Source organism: Trichomycterus rosablanca, chromosome 7 (assembly GCF_030014385.1).
Source record: "Trichomycterus rosablanca isolate fTriRos1 chromosome 7, fTriRos1.hap1, whole genome shotgun sequence".
NCBI classification, from domain to species: Eukaryota; Metazoa; Chordata; class Actinopteri; order Siluriformes; family Trichomycteridae; genus Trichomycterus; species Trichomycterus rosablanca.
Genome location: NC_085994.1, coordinates 41905487 through 41925743, shown reverse-complemented (window position 1 = coordinate 41925743; position 20257 = coordinate 41905487). Strand labels below are relative to the sequence as shown.

General features: G+C 43.6%; 2 protein-coding genes and 1 long non-coding RNA gene across 4 annotated transcripts; 1 reads left to right on the top strand and 2 right to left on the bottom strand.

Annotated features, from left to right (window-relative positions):
• Positions 1-184: 184 nt before the first annotated feature.
• On the bottom strand, positions 185-10229 carry LOC134318499 (histone-lysine N-methyltransferase PRDM9-like). 2 transcript variants are annotated; one of them, XM_062999473.1, is made up of 8 exons: positions 10153-10229; positions 6852-6976; positions 6073-6277; positions 5840-5995; positions 5025-5296; positions 4157-4224; positions 3858-4048; positions 185-2597 (listed from the first exon to the last, which is right to left on the bottom strand). In XM_062999473.1, exons 2-8 carry the CDS (start codon positions 6966-6968, stop codon positions 1498-1500), a joined length of 2109 nt encoding a protein of 702 aa, XP_062855543.1. In that variant the 5' UTR covers positions 6969-6976; positions 10153-10229; the 3' UTR covers positions 185-1497. The 2 variants fall into 2 exon arrangements, with proteins under 2 accessions (XP_062855543.1, XP_062855544.1); XM_062999474.1 differs by lacking the exon at positions 5025-5296 and having other exon boundaries at positions 5840-6277.
• LOC134318604 (uncharacterized) lies at positions 10220-15802 on the top strand. The gene is made up of 4 exons (XR_010013398.1): positions 10220-10450; positions 10654-10745; positions 13358-13575; positions 15673-15802. It is a non-coding gene; the product is annotated as an uncharacterized LOC134318604 (long non-coding RNA).
• Positions 11554-17002, bottom strand: LOC134318507 (histone-lysine N-methyltransferase PRDM9-like). The gene is made up of 9 exons (XM_062999486.1): positions 16969-17002; positions 15958-16019; positions 15628-15775; positions 14888-14959; positions 14674-14730; positions 14299-14570; positions 13959-14026; positions 13332-13522; positions 11554-12656 (listed from the first exon to the last, which is right to left on the bottom strand). Exons 2-9 carry the CDS (start codon positions 16009-16011, stop codon positions 11677-11679), a joined length of 1842 nt encoding a protein of 613 aa, XP_062855556.1. The 5' UTR covers positions 16012-16019; positions 16969-17002; the 3' UTR covers positions 11554-11676.
• Between the last annotated feature and the right edge of the window lie 3255 nt (positions 17003-20257).

The window sequence follows — 20257 nt, the reverse complement described above, 5'->3', positions numbered from 1 at the left end:
GAGGACTAATATGCTATGCTAACAGTAAACAACAGTTAGCACCAACAGGACAATATTTCTCTGTAGCTGTGTTTAGATTTATGTTTTATGTTTTTTATCTTCTTGGTGAATCCTGGAGAAAGCCACATTTATTTTTGATTCATTGATTGAAAGCAGGTCAAGAACTTAAAATAGACAAAAACAGTTTCAAAGAGAAGTCTTGATTTATTAAAATTGGTGACACACACGTGTATTAGTGTTTCTCCAAACGCAGCGAGGATCATTTATCCACAAATAATGTTCAGAATTCCTCTACGTAGTTACATAATGCTAGTTCATTCAGCAACAGAAACAAGAAACAGCTTTACACGGAGAGAACTTGAAGTACTTAACATTCATGGAGTTTAATATTTTAACAAGAACTGACTGTGAACAGACCACATTCAGCTAAACACTAAACGTCTCCTAGAATACAAAAATTAGGGATTTGTGACGAGTCAGATCGAACAGTATTAATACAAATTAATACAAAAAATCTGGCCCGCTTGTATTTAATGTCTAATAGTCATAATCGAGAGACATGATGTGGCTTCTGCTTTGAGGTTCGTCGCAATTCAATACAGCCTAAGGAACAGTACTAGATGTTCTTACCACCCCTCCATCCCCTCCAAAAAAAAAAACAAGACAACAATCACATCGACCTCTATAATTCATACTGGATCTCTAAAACTAAAATATACAAACGGAATAATACTTGTCGTCTATTTTCTTCGTTTCGGGCCTCAACAAGAGGTCAAAAAAAGCAAAAATACAGAACACAGTTCGCACAGATTCTCAGTTTAAAAGGCAGTAATAATAAAAGCACGTTTTATTTTACTTCATCTCACACGTCCGGGTGGCGGCTCGGCATTTTAAATACTGATTAATGATGGAAAGATTACAGGTTTAAACCCCACCGCTGAGCAAAACCTTTCTTAGCTTAGTTTAGACTCCAGAGTAGTGATAGAATGGTTGTGGATTCCAGTCTACCACCAAACTGCCACTGTTGGGACCCTTGAGCAAGGCCCTTAACCCTTTATCGCCCGATATCATGTGGGCATTGATGGCTCAGTGGCACAGATGGTTTAGATACTGGGCTACCGATTAGAAGGTTGCAGGTTTAAGTCACACCACCACCAAGCTGCCACAGCTGGGGCCTTGATCAAGGCCCTTAACCACTCTTGATTTGATTGAGACTACAGATTGAAATGTCATGAGCAGGGCCCTTAGGTCTGTTTCATGTGGCTCAGTGCTTAAGCCGCTGAACGACTGACTGCATTGGGGCAGATCCTGGTGGTATAAATGCTAGACTATTGATTGGATGGTAGTATATTTAGGCCCCACCACCACCACCAATCTTCCACTGGTTGGGTCTTGAGCAAGGCCCCCAAAACTCCACAGTTTGTCTGGAATACTGTCCTAATCGACGCCTCCCAAACAGAAAACTATACACCTATCAGAACCGGTATACGCTCTCGATTAAAACACGCAGCGGTGTGAGCGGAGGGCATTCGCCCGGGTAAAGCTTTTCTCGCACTGTAAACACTGGTACGGCTTCTCCCCGGTGTGAGTGCGTTCGTGCCGCTGGCGGGCGCTGGCGTCGCTGAAGCTCATGCCGCAGTGCTGGCACTGGTACGGCTTCTCTCCGGTGTGAATGCGCTCGTGCGTCCTGAGCGTGCTGATCTTGGTGAAGCTCTTGCCGCACTCTTGGCACTGGTAGGGTTTCTCTCCGGTGTGAATGCGCTCATGCCGCTGCCGGGCACTGGGGTCGGTGAAACCCATGCCGCAGTGCTGGCACTGGAAGGGTTTCTCTCCGGTGTGAGTGCGCTGGTGCCGCTGGAGGTCGCTCTTCTGCGCGAAGCACTTCTCGCACTCCGAGCACCGGTGCGGCTTCACTCCCGTGTGAATGCGCTTGTGCTTCTGGAGCGTCTTCTGGTAGGTGAAGCTCTTGCCGCACTCCAGGCAGTGATAGAGCTTCTCCCCCAGGTGCATGTGTAGGTGCGTCTGCAGGTGACTGCGCTCGGCGAAGCTCTTCTCGCAGTACAGGCACTCGTACGGCTTCTCTCCGGTGTGAATGCGCTGGTGCCGCTGGAGGTCGTTCTTCTGCGCGAAGCACTTCTCGCACTGCGGGCACTTGTGCGGCTTCAGTCCGGTGTGAATGCGCTGGTGCTTGCGGAGGTTCTTGCGGTAGTTGAAGCACTTCCCGCAGTCCGGGCACTTGTGCAGCTTCTCTCCGCTGTGAATGAGCTGGTGCTTCTTCAGGGTGCTCCACTGATTGAAACTCTTCCCGCAGTCGGAGCAGATGTGGAACTTCTGCGTCTGGCCCGGAGAGGCGTTAGTGTCGGGGGAGCCGGAGGACGCCGGCTGGCTGGTGGAGCTCTTGGTGCAGGTTCTGGTGGAGGCCCTGGGCGAGCTCCTCGGGAAGCTTTTGGCTGAGAGCTTGGCAGAGATCAGACTCTTCTGTTTGATCTCTCCTGATTTTAGGAGTTTGATGTACTCCTCGTGGAGGCTCTTCTGAGAGAGCGCACTCAGGGTGCTGGTGGAGGAGGAGAAGATGGAAAACAGGGCGTCGTTTAATGCTGGGAAAGAAAATAAAGGAAATAATGTGTGAGATACAGCTAAATTAATGAGCGTAATCGTGCATTGTAAGCGTGTTTTTCCCCCCCAATTTTCGCCGTAATTTAGTCGTATCCAATTACCCTGGTTGCGTTACGCTTCACCTCTACTGATACAACCCTCCACTGCTGACTGAGGAGCTCTGCAACAGGCACACGCTCCCTCCGACACATGCGCAGTACCGACTGCTTCTTTTCACCTGCACGAGGTGAGTTCATCTGCGGATCAGCCTTGTGCACGGAGAGACACACCCTGATCAGCATTATTCCCCCGACTCTGTGAAGACGCCATCAATCAGCCAGCAGAGGTCGTAACTGAACCAGTTATGAGAAACCTTGGTCCAGCTTTCCCATCCTTGAACAACAGCCAATCATTCATGTGGCCGCCCGGCCCAGCCGGATGGCAGGGCTGAGCTTGGACACGATGTATTAGAAATCCCAGCTCTGGTGTACTAGCATGTTTTACCGCTGCGCCACCCGAGCGGCCCATTGTAAACGTATTTCGACCCACTACAACTTTTTTTTAAGCGATACACATTCTGTCCATGATTTTTACAGCAACCCAAACAACAGACAACACATCAAAACAAACTTAATTAATAAAACAAGGTGGCAATCTGGTCCCACTGTGGTTAACAAGATGTAATGTTAAGCCTCCACAAGGTGGCGCTCATGTAGAAGTTCATTCTGTGTTTATGTGCCTGTTAAAACTCTGTTATTTAATTATTATTATTATTATTATTATCAGCGACCCATTTTTTTGGCTTGTGACCCACCCAAGGGTCGTGACCCAGGGTTTCAAAAACTCTGCACTACAAAGCCCCTGTGCCAAAATAATAACCTAGTGTACGATGTTCATGACAACTTCACCGATCATCTGGAATCCACAGAAGCAGCTTCTGCATTTCTTGATGCAGCGGTAGACTGTGTTGGGTGACAACAGTTTTCTGAAGCGCTCCTGAGCTCATGTGGCTGTATGATGGTTTCTCACACAATGCACAAAGATCTGCCCAATTTCCTGAATCTTTTCACAATATCATGTACAGTAGATGGTGAAAGATTTGAATTATTTATAAGCTTGCTTTGAGAGATGTTCCTTTTTGATCTGATTGAAGTTTGGAACACAGTGGTGAACCACGCCCCATCATTGCTTCTACAGACTGATCCTATTATACCCAATCATGACTTTTATTCAGAACAAATGTAAACATTTTGGGACGTTACCGCTGGCAGAGCACTTCTTGTTCCAGATGTAGTAGAACATGAAGCCCAGGTTTTTGGCGTACAGCTCGTCGTACCACACCAGCAGCTCCTGTCCCGCCTCGATGGGTCGACAGCAGCGGTACAGAATCCCTCCTCGATACTGGAACGCCACCAGGTTCTTCTCTTCATCGTTACGAGCGCAGTTCACGTACCTGAGAGGACCAGGGACAGAAATAAATAAATAAATAAATAAATAATCAAATCTAGCAGGATTAGAGAAGACAAATATAAATAAAAACATGAGCGTCAGGTTTCCTCACCTCATCCAGTTTGAGTGCATCTCTTTCTTCCCGTCGATGTATTCCTCACAGCGCCCGTTCTTGTGGATCTGCACCAAAACAAATAAATAAATAAATATAAATAATAATAATAATTACAGTTCCATCAGGATCTTGAAGCGTTTTTCCTGACTCGACTGTTCAGCTCGTCACAGAACCTCCACCAGAACCTTTTTGTTCTTTTAAGACTCTGGAGGTTTGGAGCTGACTGGTTGCGCTGGTCGGACGTCGACACGAACACAACCAGTGGCGTTTGAGGTGTTTGATGAAAAGAAGGTCGAACAGCGTGTGAGATCTGGGACTGTTCTGGACAACTGCGTGAGTCATATGAAGCTCAGTACGTGATACGGCTCTCTGTGGGAACCTAACGCTGACAGGTGATGAGAAGCGGCGGCAGACTGGACACGTGTGGGAGGGGGCGAGTGGTGATCCGACTCTGTTTGATCAGATTTGGAGTTGTGAAAGCACCAGCGCATTTTCAATCAGGAATCAGAAATGGCTACATTGGGTCTACAGGTAACAGAGGGCGTGTCCAGCTCAGTCTGCTGAGTGGTTTTGTAGAGGTGGGATCTGAACCTGGTGTCAGGCGTATTTTTCAGTACGGATAATGCCAAAAAAGAACTCATGGTGGCGCCGCTGCATGGTGAACGGCCCCGCCTACTTCTGTAGAGAAACAACAGCACAGCCAGAGCAAAGCGGCTTCACCGGGTGACCAGGACTAGTGCTTAGTGCTGCTATGATTGGTTTGGTCTAGTTCCTGCACTGGACCAGTAATCAGAATCAGGTAGCCACTTGTGGGCCCTTAAGCAAGGCCCTTAACCCTTAACCACTTGCACCGTAATGCACTCACCCCCCAGGAGTAGGCGCTGTTCAGGGCTTCCTCTCGACCCACCAGTTCTCCCTGGTACGGTCCGAAGTGCGCACCAACCAGAATGGTCTCGCCCTTATTGAACACCCCCTGCCCGGCGTCGGGAATGCCGGACTTCCGAACCTCCAGGCCGTGCGGGAGGGTCTGCCTGGCTCGGTTGGCGGTCCCGATGGCGACGGGGGTGTCGAGGATGAAGAGGGGAGGACCATGGACCTCACACTTGTTCATGAAGAAGCTCTTACACTCCTCGCAGTCTGAGGGAAGATCAAACGAGGAGTTATTTAGGGTGCGTTTTTATTTAGGGCTCCCTCTAGTGGCCATAGTCAAAAGTATGTGGACACCCGGTCTCATCTTTTATTCACACACGTTACTGACAGGTGAATAACAACGACAAGTTTGGCAGGAAGGACCTTCAGTGATCTAATATGTAAAATAATTCACATTAAATAAGTAATACGCTTCAAACCATGTGGGAACAGTTTAGGGAAGGCTCTTTTTTCCTTTAATTTGGCCTGAACAGAGCACAGAGCCCTGACCTTCCAAAGGAGCACCTTTGGGATGAATTAGAATGCCAACTGCGAGCCATGCTTTCTAGTCTTAGAATCAAAGCCTGACCTGAGTCACAGTCTTGACTAAATGTGAATGAAAAACACCTTTCAGAGGAGAGGAGACTGTTATAGCTGCAGATATCTGTGGAATAGGGTGTCCACATACTTTTGGCCATATTTTATATTGAAAGCTAAGGTTAGGGTTAGATGGTAGACGGTTACTAAAGTCACGACTAGACTTGATCTTACAGAAGAAGTCTTCATCATCCTCGTCCTCCTCCTCCTCCTCGTCAGGTTCCTCGTTAGCTTCAGGTTCTTCCACTTTGACTCGTTTCGCCGTCTGCGATTCTCCGTCCTGCTGGTCCACGGCGGCGGCGCGTCTGGCCGAGCTCGACGTCCCTCCGTCTGAAAATCCAACACAAGTAAACGTGAGAGGGTCCAAACACAGAAGATGGGACACGTTCGGTTCTTACAGATCTTACAGACGTAGTCTTCATCCTCAGGATCGTCGTCCTCGAGCTCTTCTTCCTCGTCCTCGTCCTCCTCGTCGTATTTGGGCGCTTCTATTTTCACCGGCTTTTTCTGGAACCTTCTGTTCTGTTGGTCCGCAGGGGGGACGTGTCCCGCGGAGCCCGACGTTCTCCCGCCTGAGGTGGTGCAGGTTCCCGTCCTCGCGTCTCTGCAGATCTGACAAACGAACACAACAACAACACAATTTTATTAGGAACACCTGTACCCCTGTACCCCTCCGGTCAGGATCAGGGGCTTGGAGGAAATACTGAGGGATCTGCTGCTGATCTCCTGAGATTCACAACCACAGTCAGCCTCACAAGCTCAAAACAAAAAAAAACATCCAGTGAGTGTCAGTTCTGAGTCAAGCTGCTTGGAAGCTACGACGACTCAACCACACTGAGCAGAAAGACCAGCTCAAGATGCAGCTCAAGGGCAGGTGTCACCTAGTGGTTAAGGTACTGGACTAGTAAGCAGAAGGTTGCTGGTTCAAACCCCACCACAAGGCCCTTAACCCTCACTTGCTGAAACTGTATAATGTAAGTCGCTTTGGATAAAGGCGTTTGCTAAGTGCCGAAAATGAAAATTTGAATGTAAGATGCCAAACATCAACTCTGAGGGGCACCGCTGGTCCGTGGAATTATATCTAATATGAAACCGGTCCGTAGAGCAAAAAAGGTTTAAATAATCGAATCTGCTGATGAGAAGCTCTGGTGAGATGAAACGATTCTGCAGAATCACTCATGTTTACCTTTGGGTCTGCAGGATGAACAGGATCGGGGCTCCGTACAGGATCTGGGTTCTGTATGGGATCATGGTTTAGTGCAGAATCAGGGTTCCGTACCTGTCGGTCTTCTTCTGATTCCATTGCAGCACCTTTAAAAGAACAACAGTTAGTGTAACACCCACAGCATCATACTGCTTTATCTGGCTTGCTTTCCTGTCATAATGCATCCTGGTGCATCTACTCTCAGGTAAGATCATTTATCAGACCAGGTCACTTCTTTTTTTTTTTTTTATATATATATTTTCTTTATGCATTTTCTCCCCTTTTCTCCCCCTTTAGAGCGTCCAATCACCCGACTGCGTCACGCTTCCTCTCCACCAATGCCGATCCCCGCTCTGATTGAGAAGAACGAAGCTAACCCACGCCCCCTCCGACACGTGGGCAGCAGCCGTATGCATCTTATCACCTACACTGTGACGAGTGCAGAGCGGCTCAGCGTTGTGTACGGAGAGACACACCCTGACAGCACCCTAACCCTAACCCAGCACATCTCTGTGCAGGCGCCATCAATCAGCCAGCAGAGGTCGTAATTGCACCAGTCATGAGAGAGAGACCCCATCCGGCTTAGCCCCGCCCATATCTGAACAACAGGCCAATCGTTGTTCATGTGGCCGCTCAGCCTTAGCCGGCAGGTAGAGCTGAGATTCGATACGATGTACTCCTGATCCAGCTCTGGTTCCAGCGTGTGTTTTTAGCGCTGCGCCCCCTGAGCGGCAGACCAGGTCACTTCTTACAGTGCTCCATGGTCCTGATGCTCAGATGTTTATAGTAGTAGGTGTTTTTGGTGGAGGACAGGGGTCAGCATGGGAACTCTGACCGGTCTGCAGCCCTGTATGCAGCAAACGTCATTATTTATTAGGATTATTAGGAAATATCCACAAGTTCTGTGAGATTTGGTGTTAACATCATGGATCAGGAACCAGGACTGGAAGGGGAAATGGAATCAGGGAGACCTTAACAACACCCCTAATAACACCCTTAATAACACCCTTAATAACACCCTTAATAACACCCTTAATAACACCCTTAATAACACCCCTAATAACACCCTTAATAACACCCTTAATAACACCCTTAATAACACCCCTAATAACACCCCTAATAACACCCCTAATAACACCCTTAATAACACCCTTAATAACACCCCTAATAACACCCCTAATAACACCCTTAATAACACCCTTAATAACACCCTTAATAACACCCATAATAACACCCCTAATAACACCCCTAATAACACCCTTAATAACACCCCTAATAACACCCTTAATAACACCCCTAATAACACCCCTAATAACACCCTTAATAACACCCTTAATAACACCCCTAATAACACCCTTAATAACACCCTTAATAACACCCCTAATAACACCCCTAATAACACCCTTAATAACACCCTTAATAACACCCCTAATAACACCCCTAATAACACCCCTAATAACACCCTTAATAACACCCTTAATAACACCCCTAATAACACCCCTAATAACACCCTTAATAACACCCATAATAACACCCCTAATAACACCCCTAATAACACCCTTAATAACACCCCTAATAACACCCTTAATAACACCCCTAATAACACCCCTAATAACACCCTTAATAACACCCTTAATAACACCCTTAATAACACCCCTAATAACACCCTTAATAACACCCCTAATAACACCCCTAATAACACCCTTAATAACACCCTTAATAACACCCCTAATAACACCCTTAATAACACCCCTAATAACACCCCTAATAACACCCTTAATAACACCCTTAATAACACCCCTAATAACACCCCTAATAACACCCCTAATAACACCCCTAATAACACCCTTAATAACACCCTTAATAACACCCCTAATAACACCCCTAATAACACCCTTAATAACACCCCTAATAACACCCCTAATAACACCCCTAATAACACCCTTAATAACACCCCTAATAACACCCCTAATAACACCCCTAATAACACCCTTAATAACACCCTTAATAACACCCCTAATAACACCCCTAATAACACCCCTAATAACACCCTTAATAACACCCCTAATAACACCCCTAATAACACCCCTAATAACACCCTTAATAACACCCCTAATAACACCCCTAATAACACCCTTAATAACACCCCTAATAACACCCCTAATAACACCCCTAATAACACCCTTAATAACACCCTTAATAACACCCCTAATAACACCCCTAATAACACCCTTAATAACACCCCTAATAACACCCCTAATAACACCCTTAATAACACCCTTAATAACACCCCTAATAACACCCCTAATAACACCCCTAATAACACCCTTAATAACACCCCTAATAACACCCTTAATAACACCCCTAATAACACCCCTAATAACACCCTTAATAACACCCCTAATAACACCCCTAATAACACCCTTAATAACACCCATAATAACACCCCTAATAATCATCTGTTAATAAGCGTGTTCTGAACATAATGCTGTTTAATGTTTGCTGTTTTTTAAACAGAATGAATAAACCTGTAATTAATAAAGGTAGAGATTAATATTATGGTGATGTGATGTGATGATATTAATGTGATGATGTTGTGATTGTGATGTTTATAAGTGTTATTTCAGCTCCTGGTTTCTCCCTGGTCCCTTATTCTGAGTTCCTTCATGAATTTGTATAAACATTAAAAACAGGGTTTATTATGAACTAATATTCATATTTATACATTTTAAAAGGGTGTAAATATATATACACACACACACACACACACACACACACACACGCGCACACACACGCGCACACGCGCACGCGCACACGCACACGCACACGCACATATATATATATATATTTATAAGTCTTGATGTTTATATGTGAAGGAGATTTATATACTGGTAACCATTACCATCAAAATAACGTTTAATTCATTTTTATCCATCCAGTCTCACCCTGAGCAAATAAAATAAAATGAATAATTTTAATCTACTGATCCATTAAAGCACTTTAATAAAAATCAGTTCAGTAAATTTAAACGGATTATTTTGATCCGAATTAACGATTCACTCCACAACAATCGGCTCTGATTTAGCTAACTGTACTTCGCAGTAAACCGTTTTAACACGGCTCAGTCCCAATTCTCTTCCCAAAATATCAATCCTGCACTACATAGTGTGTATCGAGCATTTCTGCACACACTATGTAGTGCACTTCTACAGGGAGGATGCATCCATTTGGGATCGAGCCGCGGTAGCCTAGCAGCTAAGCTAGCGGCTTTGCTTCCACTTACCTTGTGTTCCAAGCAGAGCGGAGTGAATCAGATCAGATCCGCCCTACTGCAGCTTTTATTGTGATATCAGATTAATGCAATATTAGATTTTATTTCTCTTTGGCTACATTTAGCATCTAGCTCACTGTTAGCTTCACATCCACTCCATATACACTGCTGAGTCGTTTCCTGATTCTTCTCAGCCGCTTGATGGAGTTTAGCGCAGCCGCTTCGGGTGCATTACTGCCACCTACCGAACTACTGGGTACACGACTCAACGGTTCATCATCACCTCGAGTCGATGTCTGTGTGGAGTTTGGTATGTTCCCCACACGTCTATTTGAGTTCCTTCCTGCTAATTAGGGTTTCTCCTGCCTTCAGCTGTGTTACCTCCAAGTTCTCCCTTTAGTTATGTTGTAATCATTAGGAATGTCAATATCTCACACTGTTCTCTGCAAAACTGACATTTTACTCTTAATGATTTCACATTTTAACTACATTTTCTGTTGTTTTACTTTGAAGTGGTTCTGATGGAAACCTGTTTATCAACCCGAGGTTGACGCCTGCAAGTTGAGACTGCTGTGTTGACAATGCAGCTCCTGCTAGATGTGACGGTAACCTGGCGTGTTTGCACCAAAACCAATGAATAATAACTCCAGTTGCTTTTTTTTCTTTTCACTAGTTACAACTTTTGGGTTGAATTTTTGTGTATGTATGGTTTGTGTAAATCCATTTAAATGATTCTCCAGGCCACTCAGGGAGGATGGAGGTCCCTGCTAGATCTGGTTCCTCTCAAGGTTTCCTCCTGTAATTTTAAGAACCTTGTCACTGTCGCCCTCGGCTGCTCAACAAGGGTTGTTTTGACACAACGTCTGCTGTAAAAAGTGCTATACAAAATGTAAAAAAAAATAATAGGTGGATTGGTGACTTTATATTGCCCAGAGCTGTAGGTGAGTGAGTTTTGGATGCTTTTGAGCCGGACAGATGGCTAATAAGTGACCCAGTGCTCTACTGCTGAGGAGGTACCATGCCACACCACAATAGAAGAGACTTCATACCTGGATTTGACCATTCTGTTTGGTCACTGTCTGTGTAAGTTACCTCCCAGCACTCTGCAAAAAGCATACCAGTAGATGGATTTGTGCCCTATCCAGTGTTTCTCTAATAATATGTGTTAAAGTGGCTCCACACCAAACCAATCAAACAATGTTTTAATGAACTTATTAGGGCCTTCCCTAATGTTGGACACATAATATTTTTAAATAAGTGATTTTTACACCTAAACTTAATATTAGAAAAAGTGTCTACATACTTTTGGACACACTGATGTATTTGGCTAACCATTAAAATATGTTAAAACATCAGAAGTCTAGTGAGAGACTCGTGTTCCTGTTGTGCGATTGAATGACCAGCGTGCAAACGTTTGTCCAAAAAATGTTGATGATTTTTTATTCCTTTATAGTTTTGAATCTATTTTTAAATATACACACATCCCCAAATACTTCAATGTTCCTGGTGCTTTTCTATTCATCGGCTGTCTCCACGTCAGAAGTGAGACGGCGTTTTTCCAGTATGACTGCGCTGGTGGTGGTGGAGAGAATTCAGCTGAGTAAAGCTCCTGCCGCACTGGGAGCACTGGTACGGCTTCTCTCCGGTGTGGAGGCGCTGGTGTGTTTTGAGGTTACTTTGACTGTTAAAGCTCTTCCCGCACTGGGAGCACTGGTAGGGTTTCTCTCCGGTGTGAATGAGCTGGTGCTTGCTGAGGGCGCTCTTGTAGGCGAACCTCTTCCCGCACTCCGAGCACTGGTACGGTTTCTCTCCGGTGTGAATGCGCTTGTGCTGTTGGAGGGAACTCTGTTGGCTAAAGTTCTTCCCGCACTCTGCGCACCGGTGCGGTTTCTCTCCGGTGTGAACGCGCTGGTGCAGCTGAAGGAAGTTCAGTCGAGTGAAGCTTTTCCCGCACTGCGAGCACTGATAGGGTTTCTCTCCGGTGTGAAGGTTCTGGTGCCGCTGGAGGTGACTCCACTGAGAGAAGCTCTTCTCGCACTGTGAACACTGAAACGGCTTCTCTCCGGTGTGAATGCGCTGGTGAGTCTTCAGATTACTCTGGTGATTGAAGCTCTTACCACAGTGTGAGCAGTAGTAGGGCTTCTCTCCGGTGTGAATGCGCTGGTGGAGATGGAAAGAGTTCCAGTAACTGAAGCTCTTCCCACAGTAAGAACATAGATACGGTTTCTCTCCGGTGTGAACGCGCTGGTGCCGCTGGAGATCGCTGTAATGACTAAAACTCTTCCCACACTCTGAGCAGATGTGAATGTTCTGCGTCTGTCCTTGACAGATGTTACTAGGAGGAGCACCAGAGGACGCCCGGTGAGGGTTCTCGTACTGAATCTCTCCCGATTCTAAACGTCTCAGGTACTCCTCATAGTGGCACCTCCTGATGTGCTTGTGGAGGTAAATTTGGGACGTGTAGGAAAGTGGACATGAGGAGCAGGAGAACACGTCTAACTGGGCGCTGATGGATCCTGGAACAGAAAGAGGAACTCAGTGTGATTTACACAAAATGCAGCCAAGTCTAGATCACCAGATCCAATCTAAGGTTGAAGATCTTGAGGACTCGGCAAGTAACCTGAACTTCATGGACACCCTGCATTTGGCAAGAAGTATGTGGACAAAAGTACTGGGACAAACCATGTGCATTTGTATTGAACTGCTCCTTATTTCCTTCATAGCTTTAATATCATCCAATCTTCTGGGAATTCTTTTTTTAAGACTTTGGAGTCTTTATATCTGTGGGAATTTGTGCTCATTCAGTCAGTAGAGTCACTGAGATCAGGCACAGAAGAGTGCCGAGTTACCAGAGCTCTGTGTAGGAAACTGGAGCTCATTTGCACAGAACTAGTCCAACCACGTTTTCATAGAGCTGCTCTGTGCATGATCAGGGGTGTAATCATGTGGATAGAGAATGGGGACTTCCCTAAACTGTTGCCACACCACCCTGAGAATGCCTGATCTCAGCCGATCTCAGGCACTAAGCAGTGTTGAGCTCGGTCAGCACTTGTATGGGAGAGCAGTTCGCCCCTTCTTCCTCTATCTATTATGTTATGATATTTTATACACCGTCTCAATTCCTCTGAAATGAAACCTTGAGGAATGTTCCTCGCTCGTACATGCAGTCGGGTTCCTAAAGAGCTCATTACCATTCGCAGAACATTTTCTGTTCCAGATATAATCAAATGTGACGCTGAGATCCTTGGCGTACTCCTCGTCGTACCACACCAGCAGCTCCTGTCCCGGTCCGACGGGTCGACAGCACCGGTACAGAATCCCTCCTCGGTACTGGAACACCACCAGGTTCTGCTCCTGATCATAACGAGCACAGTTCACGTACCTGAGAGGACCAGGGACAGAAACCAGAGAGAATCAAACAGGAAATGTATGCAGGTAAAGTCAGAGGTGCGTTTATTATATGTATTTATTTATTTCTCTGTTTGGTGCTGGTTTGGTACTAGTTGGACTGGTTATTGTAAAAGGTAAACGGAATAATGAACCGAAATGCAAATCAGAACTGTTTTTGGGTTGAAAAATCAGGTTCAGGACACGACCGCTGGGATACTGGGTTTCAATCCCAAGCTGTGTCCGAGTAGTGGGATGTCCGAGGCTCCGAGATGGATCGCTGAGATTTGAACTCAGGATCCCAGCTGTAGTGGGCAAGTGTATTAGTGAGACACAGTAAAAAAGTCTGAAACGAACGACCAATCAGCATCAATAAGTAAATAAACATAAATAACCAAGCAACCATCAGAAAGGACGGGTGTGTTTCTCACCTCATCCAGTTAGCATGGATCTCTCTGGTTCCGTCGATGTATTCCTCACATTCACTGCTCTTAGAAACCTGCAACAAATATTATTATATTATTATTATTGATCTGGTCGAGTAAGACATCCATAGAAACACCCTTCTCAAAAGAGTGGAGGCTGTTATAGCTGCAAATTAGCGGACAACTTCATATTAATGCGCATGGTTTTGAAATCAGATAATCAATAAGCTTCTAATCTAATGTCTATGTATTTTTTTTCATAACAACAATAAGTATAGAATTATTTTAATATTAAATCACTATAAACGACAGACTTAGTTCTAGATCTTTCAGGACTTTCCCTCACCACCCAGGAGAACCGGCTGTTCAGAGCTTCCTCTCGGTCCACCAGTTCCCCCTGGTAGGGGCCGAAGTGCGCACCGACAGGAATCGTCTCCCCCTTATTGAACACTCCCAGACCAGCTTCAGGAATCCCGGACTTCTGAACCTCTAGACCGGGTGGAAGGGATCGCCTGGCTCGGTCGGCAGCTCCCACAGGGACGGGGGTATCAGGGATGAAGAGAGCAGGACCATGAAGCTCACACTTGTTGTAGAAGAAGGTCTGACACTCCTCACAGTCTGGAAATCAAAATGAAACCATGTCTAAATAAATATGACTGTAATCATAACAGCAGTACGTAAATACTAATAAAGTCATTGAATCCCAGACAAAACCACTGACAGAGGTAGTCTTCATCTTCATCTTCATCTTTTACAGGCTTCTTCTGAAATTCTACATCTTGTTGGTCCACATGGAAGTAAAAATGAGAAGCACAAAACGCAGTGAAACTGCTTCACTCATAAATGAATCCTAGTTCAAATAAAAAACATTTGGTTATTCATGGTTATGAATAATTTCACTACACACAGGACTGGAACAAACTCAGATCTCTTACAGAGATGCTCTTCATCTTCATCTTCTTCCTCTTTTACAAGCTTCCTTTGGAACTCTCCTAATCTTTCTTTATCTGAAATTACAGCATCAACTTTAATACAGTTCAAACATCAAGTACAAATAAGAAAAAAACACCAAAACACAAAAACAAGGCAAAGTGAAACTGAACCAGTCACCAAATAATCCCAGTTAAAAACCACTGCCACAATAAATACTGCTTTCTGACTGGCTGCCCGAATGGTATTACGGTAGAACTGGTGAAGAGCTGAGTGACATTTGAGCAAGAGTTAATTAAAATTGGGTAAAAGTTGAATGAGAGTTGAATGATAAAGTAAATCAATGCTCCTGACTGAACGTCACCATGTTGGTGTGTTAAATGATTCCAGTCAGCGTCAATAATAGTGATATTAGATCCACATTCATCTTCAACCATCAGACCCCTCAACTCCAATCAGAGGAAATAAATGATGATGAATTTGAAGCTCAGATTTGGATAAAATGGATGTAACTGAGATAACAGAAGAGACCTGAACAGATAATACAATGAAAGAGCAGGAAAAAAAAAACAACAACTATGAAGAAGTCCCTTCAACAGACTTTATTACATAACTTTATATTAGCGTAGTTAAAGTCAATGCACTTGCTGTTGTAATAAAATAATGAAGTTGATGGTGGAAGCAGGCTCCACCTCATCCATTATTTTCTTATTACAGCGTACTATGTTGGACTTAAACATCTTACAGAAGAAGTCTTCATGTTCATTTTCATCTTCTTCTTCTTTTACAGGCTTCTTCTGAAACTCTCCGCCCTGTTGGTCTACAGGGTAGACGTGCCCTACAGAGATTGAAGTTTCTCCATCTGAAGTTCTACAAGCTTCCGTCTTCACATTCTTCAAATAAAAACACAGTAAAACTCAGTTACCGGAGGAATTCTTTGGCATGTTGTTAACAGTCAGTAGGAGAGAAGTTCTTCTGGGTTAATAATATCAGTTCTAAACCAGCTGTATTAGCTAATGGTTTGTTTCTGTACAGTTCAGATGAGATTAGGCTGTTATAAATTCACAATGTTCACCTGCGAATCAGCAGGATTAGTGTTCGGTATCCGTCTGTCCTCCGCTGACTCCATTGCTGCTCCTTTAAAATAAATATTTAGAAATTGGAAATGAATTCAGAAAAGGTACAGGATCAGCTATACAACATGTCAATAAAGGACTGTAACATTTATTTAAAATGGTGCTAAAAACAGAAACATCCAGTGAGCGGCAGCTTTGTTGGTGGACACAGACTTAAAGATAAATGTCAGACTGGTTCAAGCTGACAGTAACTTAAATAACCACTCAACACACAACATGTTAAACCTTTAGACTATGTTGGGTTTCTCTCTTGTTTAAATCATCAGCTCTGGGTTCGGATCTCAGCAGTGCCTCGAACCTGGCCGGGCTTCCAACAAACACAAATGGTCATGTGTGAAGGTGGGAATATATATAATATATGGACTATATGGACTATAAGCAATACAAACACTAGTACTATAGTATTATATGGAAGTATTAAGACACATCTTTTAATCATTAAATTCAGGTGTTTTATTCAGCTACAGGTGTAGAAGATTAATCTCCTGTAGGTGTGGTGTGTAGGTGTCACAATAAACTTTTGTTTTATTAATAACAAAAAATCTAACAATCATGATAATTAATACTTATATTGAACTGTGCAGTTATTGTTGTGTGGTCTTAAACACATTTTTGATCTTTTATTTCTTATCTCCAAATCTCAACATGAATGAATTAAACTGTAATTAAATAAAGAAATATCATAATTACAATGTAATTATAAACTCTATTTAGCAGCTAACTCACACAGCATGAATAAGCTGTTGTAATAACGGTGAAAGGCTTCGTTTTCATTTTACAGGGGCTCTGTCCCAAATCCATTTATTTAGTCGCTTTAGTGCTCTGCATTGTGTGTATAGAGAATTATACGTCATACACTATGTAGTGCACTTGTATACGAAGGATAAATCCGTTTGAGATCGAGCCGCTGCTAGCTGAGCGGCTGAGCTAGCGGCTTCACTTCAGCTTACCTTGAGTGTTTGAAGCAGAACAGATCAAATCCAAACAACGACGACAATCACATTATTAAAGACTAATAATAACTCTGTAAGAATAAATGTTATAATCACATTTACACACTGATTTAACTACATAAACTGATTCTGGCTCTTCTGAGGAGTTTGATGTCGGTTCCTTCTGACTGGAGTGAATCAGCGCCACCAGCTCAGTCCTGATGCTGCTAATGCTGGATGATGTTTATTCATGTATAATAGAACAAAATGTTCTTTAAAACGTCCTATTTTTATTGACCCTGTTATTATAAAGTTGTTTTATGCTTCCTGAGTATCAGGTTTGTATCTGGACGGAGGTGCAACACAGAAGTATTTAAAAATTAGATGAATCTGAGACTCGAACCATCTCAGGAACAGATCTGAGACACACAGATCCTGTTTACATCTGATCTTTTTATAGATCTTATATCTGGATGTTGTTAAGAGTCTTGATCTGCACATGATGGCCACATCAAATGACATTTTTAAGTCTAGTCTGGGAGCAATGCAGTTACACACCTCAGACTGGACGCCCCCTCAGACATAGCCGATCATGTCATCGAGTCCTGGATCCCAGCAATAGTGATCTACCACTGTATGTATGTATGTATGTATGGATGGATGGATGGATGGATGGATGGATGGATCCCGAAGGAAATTAGAGTCCCAGTAGCATTATACATTGTACATCAAATACACACTATAAAAATTCAACAATATAAACAGCACAAACATAACCAAGATTGAAGGTAACCTGAGTTTGACATATATTGCATAACTACAGAGCAGTTATTAATGATGAGGATGAATTGAGTGTAAATAAACAAATGGAATGGAATTAAAAGTGCAGGAAGGTGCAGTTCCATATGGTACAGATATTAAATATTAAATATACAGTGATAAGTGACGACTATCGCACATTGAATTGGGCCAATATAGCCACATCTATATACAGTATACATCAACATACCTATGCATGTGTATGAATATACTTAAGTACACATATATACAGGTCCTTCTAAAAAAATTAGCATATTGTGATAAAGTTCATTATTTTCCATAATGTAATGATAAAAATTAAACTTTCATATATTTTAGATTCATTGCACACCAACTGAAATATTTCAGGTCTTTTATTGTTTTAATACTGATGATTTTGGCATACAGCTCATGAAAACCCAAAATTCCTATCTCAAAAAATTAGCATATCATGAAAAGGTTCTCTAAACGAGCTATTAACCTAATCATCTGAATCAACGAATTAACTCTAAACACCTGCAAAAGATTCCTGAGGCTTTTAAAAACTCCCAGCCTGGTTCATTACTCAAAACTGCAATCATGGGTAAGACTGCCGACCTGACTGCTGTCCAGAAGGCCATCATTGACACCCTCATGCAAGAGGGTAAGACACAGAAAGAAATTTCTGAACGAATAGGCTGTTCCCAGAGTGCTGTATCAAGGCACCTCAGTGGGAAGTCTGTGGGAAGGAAAAAGTGTGGCAGAAAACGCTGCACAACGAGAAGAGGTGACCGGACCCTGAGGAAGATTGTGGAGAAGGGCCGATTCCAGACCTTGGGGGACCTGCGGAAGCAGTGGACTGAGTCTGGAGTAGAAACATCCAGAGCCACCGTGCACAGGCGTGTGCAGGAAATGGGCTACAGGTGCCGCATTCCCCAGGTCAAGCCACTTTTGAACCAGAAACAGCGGCAGAAGCGCCTGACCTGGGCTACAGAGAAGCAGCACTGGACTGTTGCTCAGTGGTCCAAAGTACTGTTTTCGGAAATCAAGGTGCCAGAGTCTGGAGGAAGACTGGGGAGAAGGAAATGCCAAAATGCCTGAAGTCCAGTGTCAAGTACCCACAGTCAGTGATGGTCTGGGGTGCCATGTCAGCTGCTGGTGTTGGTCCACTGTGTTTTATCAAGGGCAGGGTCAATGCAGCTAGCTATCAGGAGATTTTGGAGCACTTCATGCTTCCATCTGCTGAAAAGCTTTATGGAGATGAAGATTTCATTTTTCAGCACGACCTGGCACCTGCTCACAGTGCCAAAACCACTGGTGAATGGTTTACTGACCATGGTATTACTGTGCTCAATTGGCCTGCCAACTCTCCTGACCTGAACCCCATAGAGAATCTGTGGGATATTGTGAAGAGAAAGTTGAGAGACACAAGACCCAACACTCTGGATGAGCTTAAGGCCGCTATCGAAGCATCCTGGGCCTCCATAACACCTCAGCAGTGCCACAGGCTGATTGCCTCCATGCCACGCCGCATTGAAGCAGTCATTTCTGCAAAAGGATTCCCGACCAAGTATTGAGTGCATAACTGAACATAATTATTTGAAGGTTGACTTTTTTTGTATTAAAAACACTTTTCTTTTATTGGTCGGATGAAATATGCTAATTTTTTGAGATAGGAATTTTGGGTTTTCATGAGCTGTATGCCAAAATCATCAGTATTAAAACAATAAAAGACCTGAAATATTTCAGTTGGTGTGCAATGAATCTAAAATATATGAAAGTTTAATTTTTATCATTACATTATGGAAAATAATGAACTTTATCACAATATGCTAATTTTTTGAGAAGGACCTGTACATGTATATACACATACATACATGGCTACATGTAGGGCCCTCAGTCTTTGCGGAATTGCGGAAATCGAAACCATGACTAAGGAGGAAAAGTTGTATTATGTTAAATAAGAAACACTTTAACAACACAAAGAAGTTCAAAGGACCCATTTTTCTTTTTCTTTTTTAAAAATAGCATACACAAATAAGTGCTCCTCTCACTGCAGCGGGGATGTTCTTCCAACAACCAAGAGCTACAATACTGCTCTCAAAACCCTTCTGTATGTAGTGTAGCGGCTCCATTCACAGACATTCCTCTCACTATTTCTAGAGCAGGGGTGCCCACACTTTTGTGGCTTGAGATCTACTATTTCAGTCGACAGCTCATCACCATCTACTTTTTAAGGTCGGCCTCATCAAGCTTTGAAGCTTTTTTCAATGCACTTCAGTTCCTATATTGATGTTCAGCTTTACAGAGCAAGCGAGTGATAATCACACAGACATTATTCTAATGATTTACACTGAATGGTGTCGGTCAGGTTTATGTATCTGGACAGTAGGTGCTGATACCAAATCTCTAGCAGCTTCCAAGTGTTCATCAGTAAGTGTGAACCCATATTTAGACTTCATTATTTTCACGTAAGTGGGTTGATCCAAAAATGCTGTCAAATATGCAGCACATTTTCTCATGTTTGGAT

Coding starts and splice junctions, on each gene's coding strand:
- LOC134318499 (XM_062999473.1), bottom strand. CDS start 6,968: ATGGAATCAGAAGAAGACCGACAGGTACGGAACCCTGATTCTGCACTA. Junction 4,225..5,024: donor ACAGCGCCTACTCCTGGGGG/GTGAGTGCATTA, acceptor GTTTTGGTGCAG/ATCCACAAGAACGGGCGCTG. Junction 4,049..4,156: donor ATGCACTCAAACTGGATGAG/GTGAGGAAACCT, acceptor TGGTCCTCTCAG/GTACGTGAACTGCGCTCGTA.
- LOC134318507 (XM_062999486.1), bottom strand. CDS start 16,011: ATGGAGTCAGCGGAGGACAGACGGATACCGAACACTAATCCTGCTGAT. Junction 15,776..15,957: donor CTAATCCTGCTGATTCGCAG/GTGAACATTGTG, acceptor TTTTATTTGAAG/AATGTGAAGACGGAAGCTTG. Junction 14,027..14,298: donor ACAGCCGGTTCTCCTGGGTG/GTGAGGGAAAGT, acceptor TATTTGTTGCAG/GTTTCTAAGAGCAGTGAATG.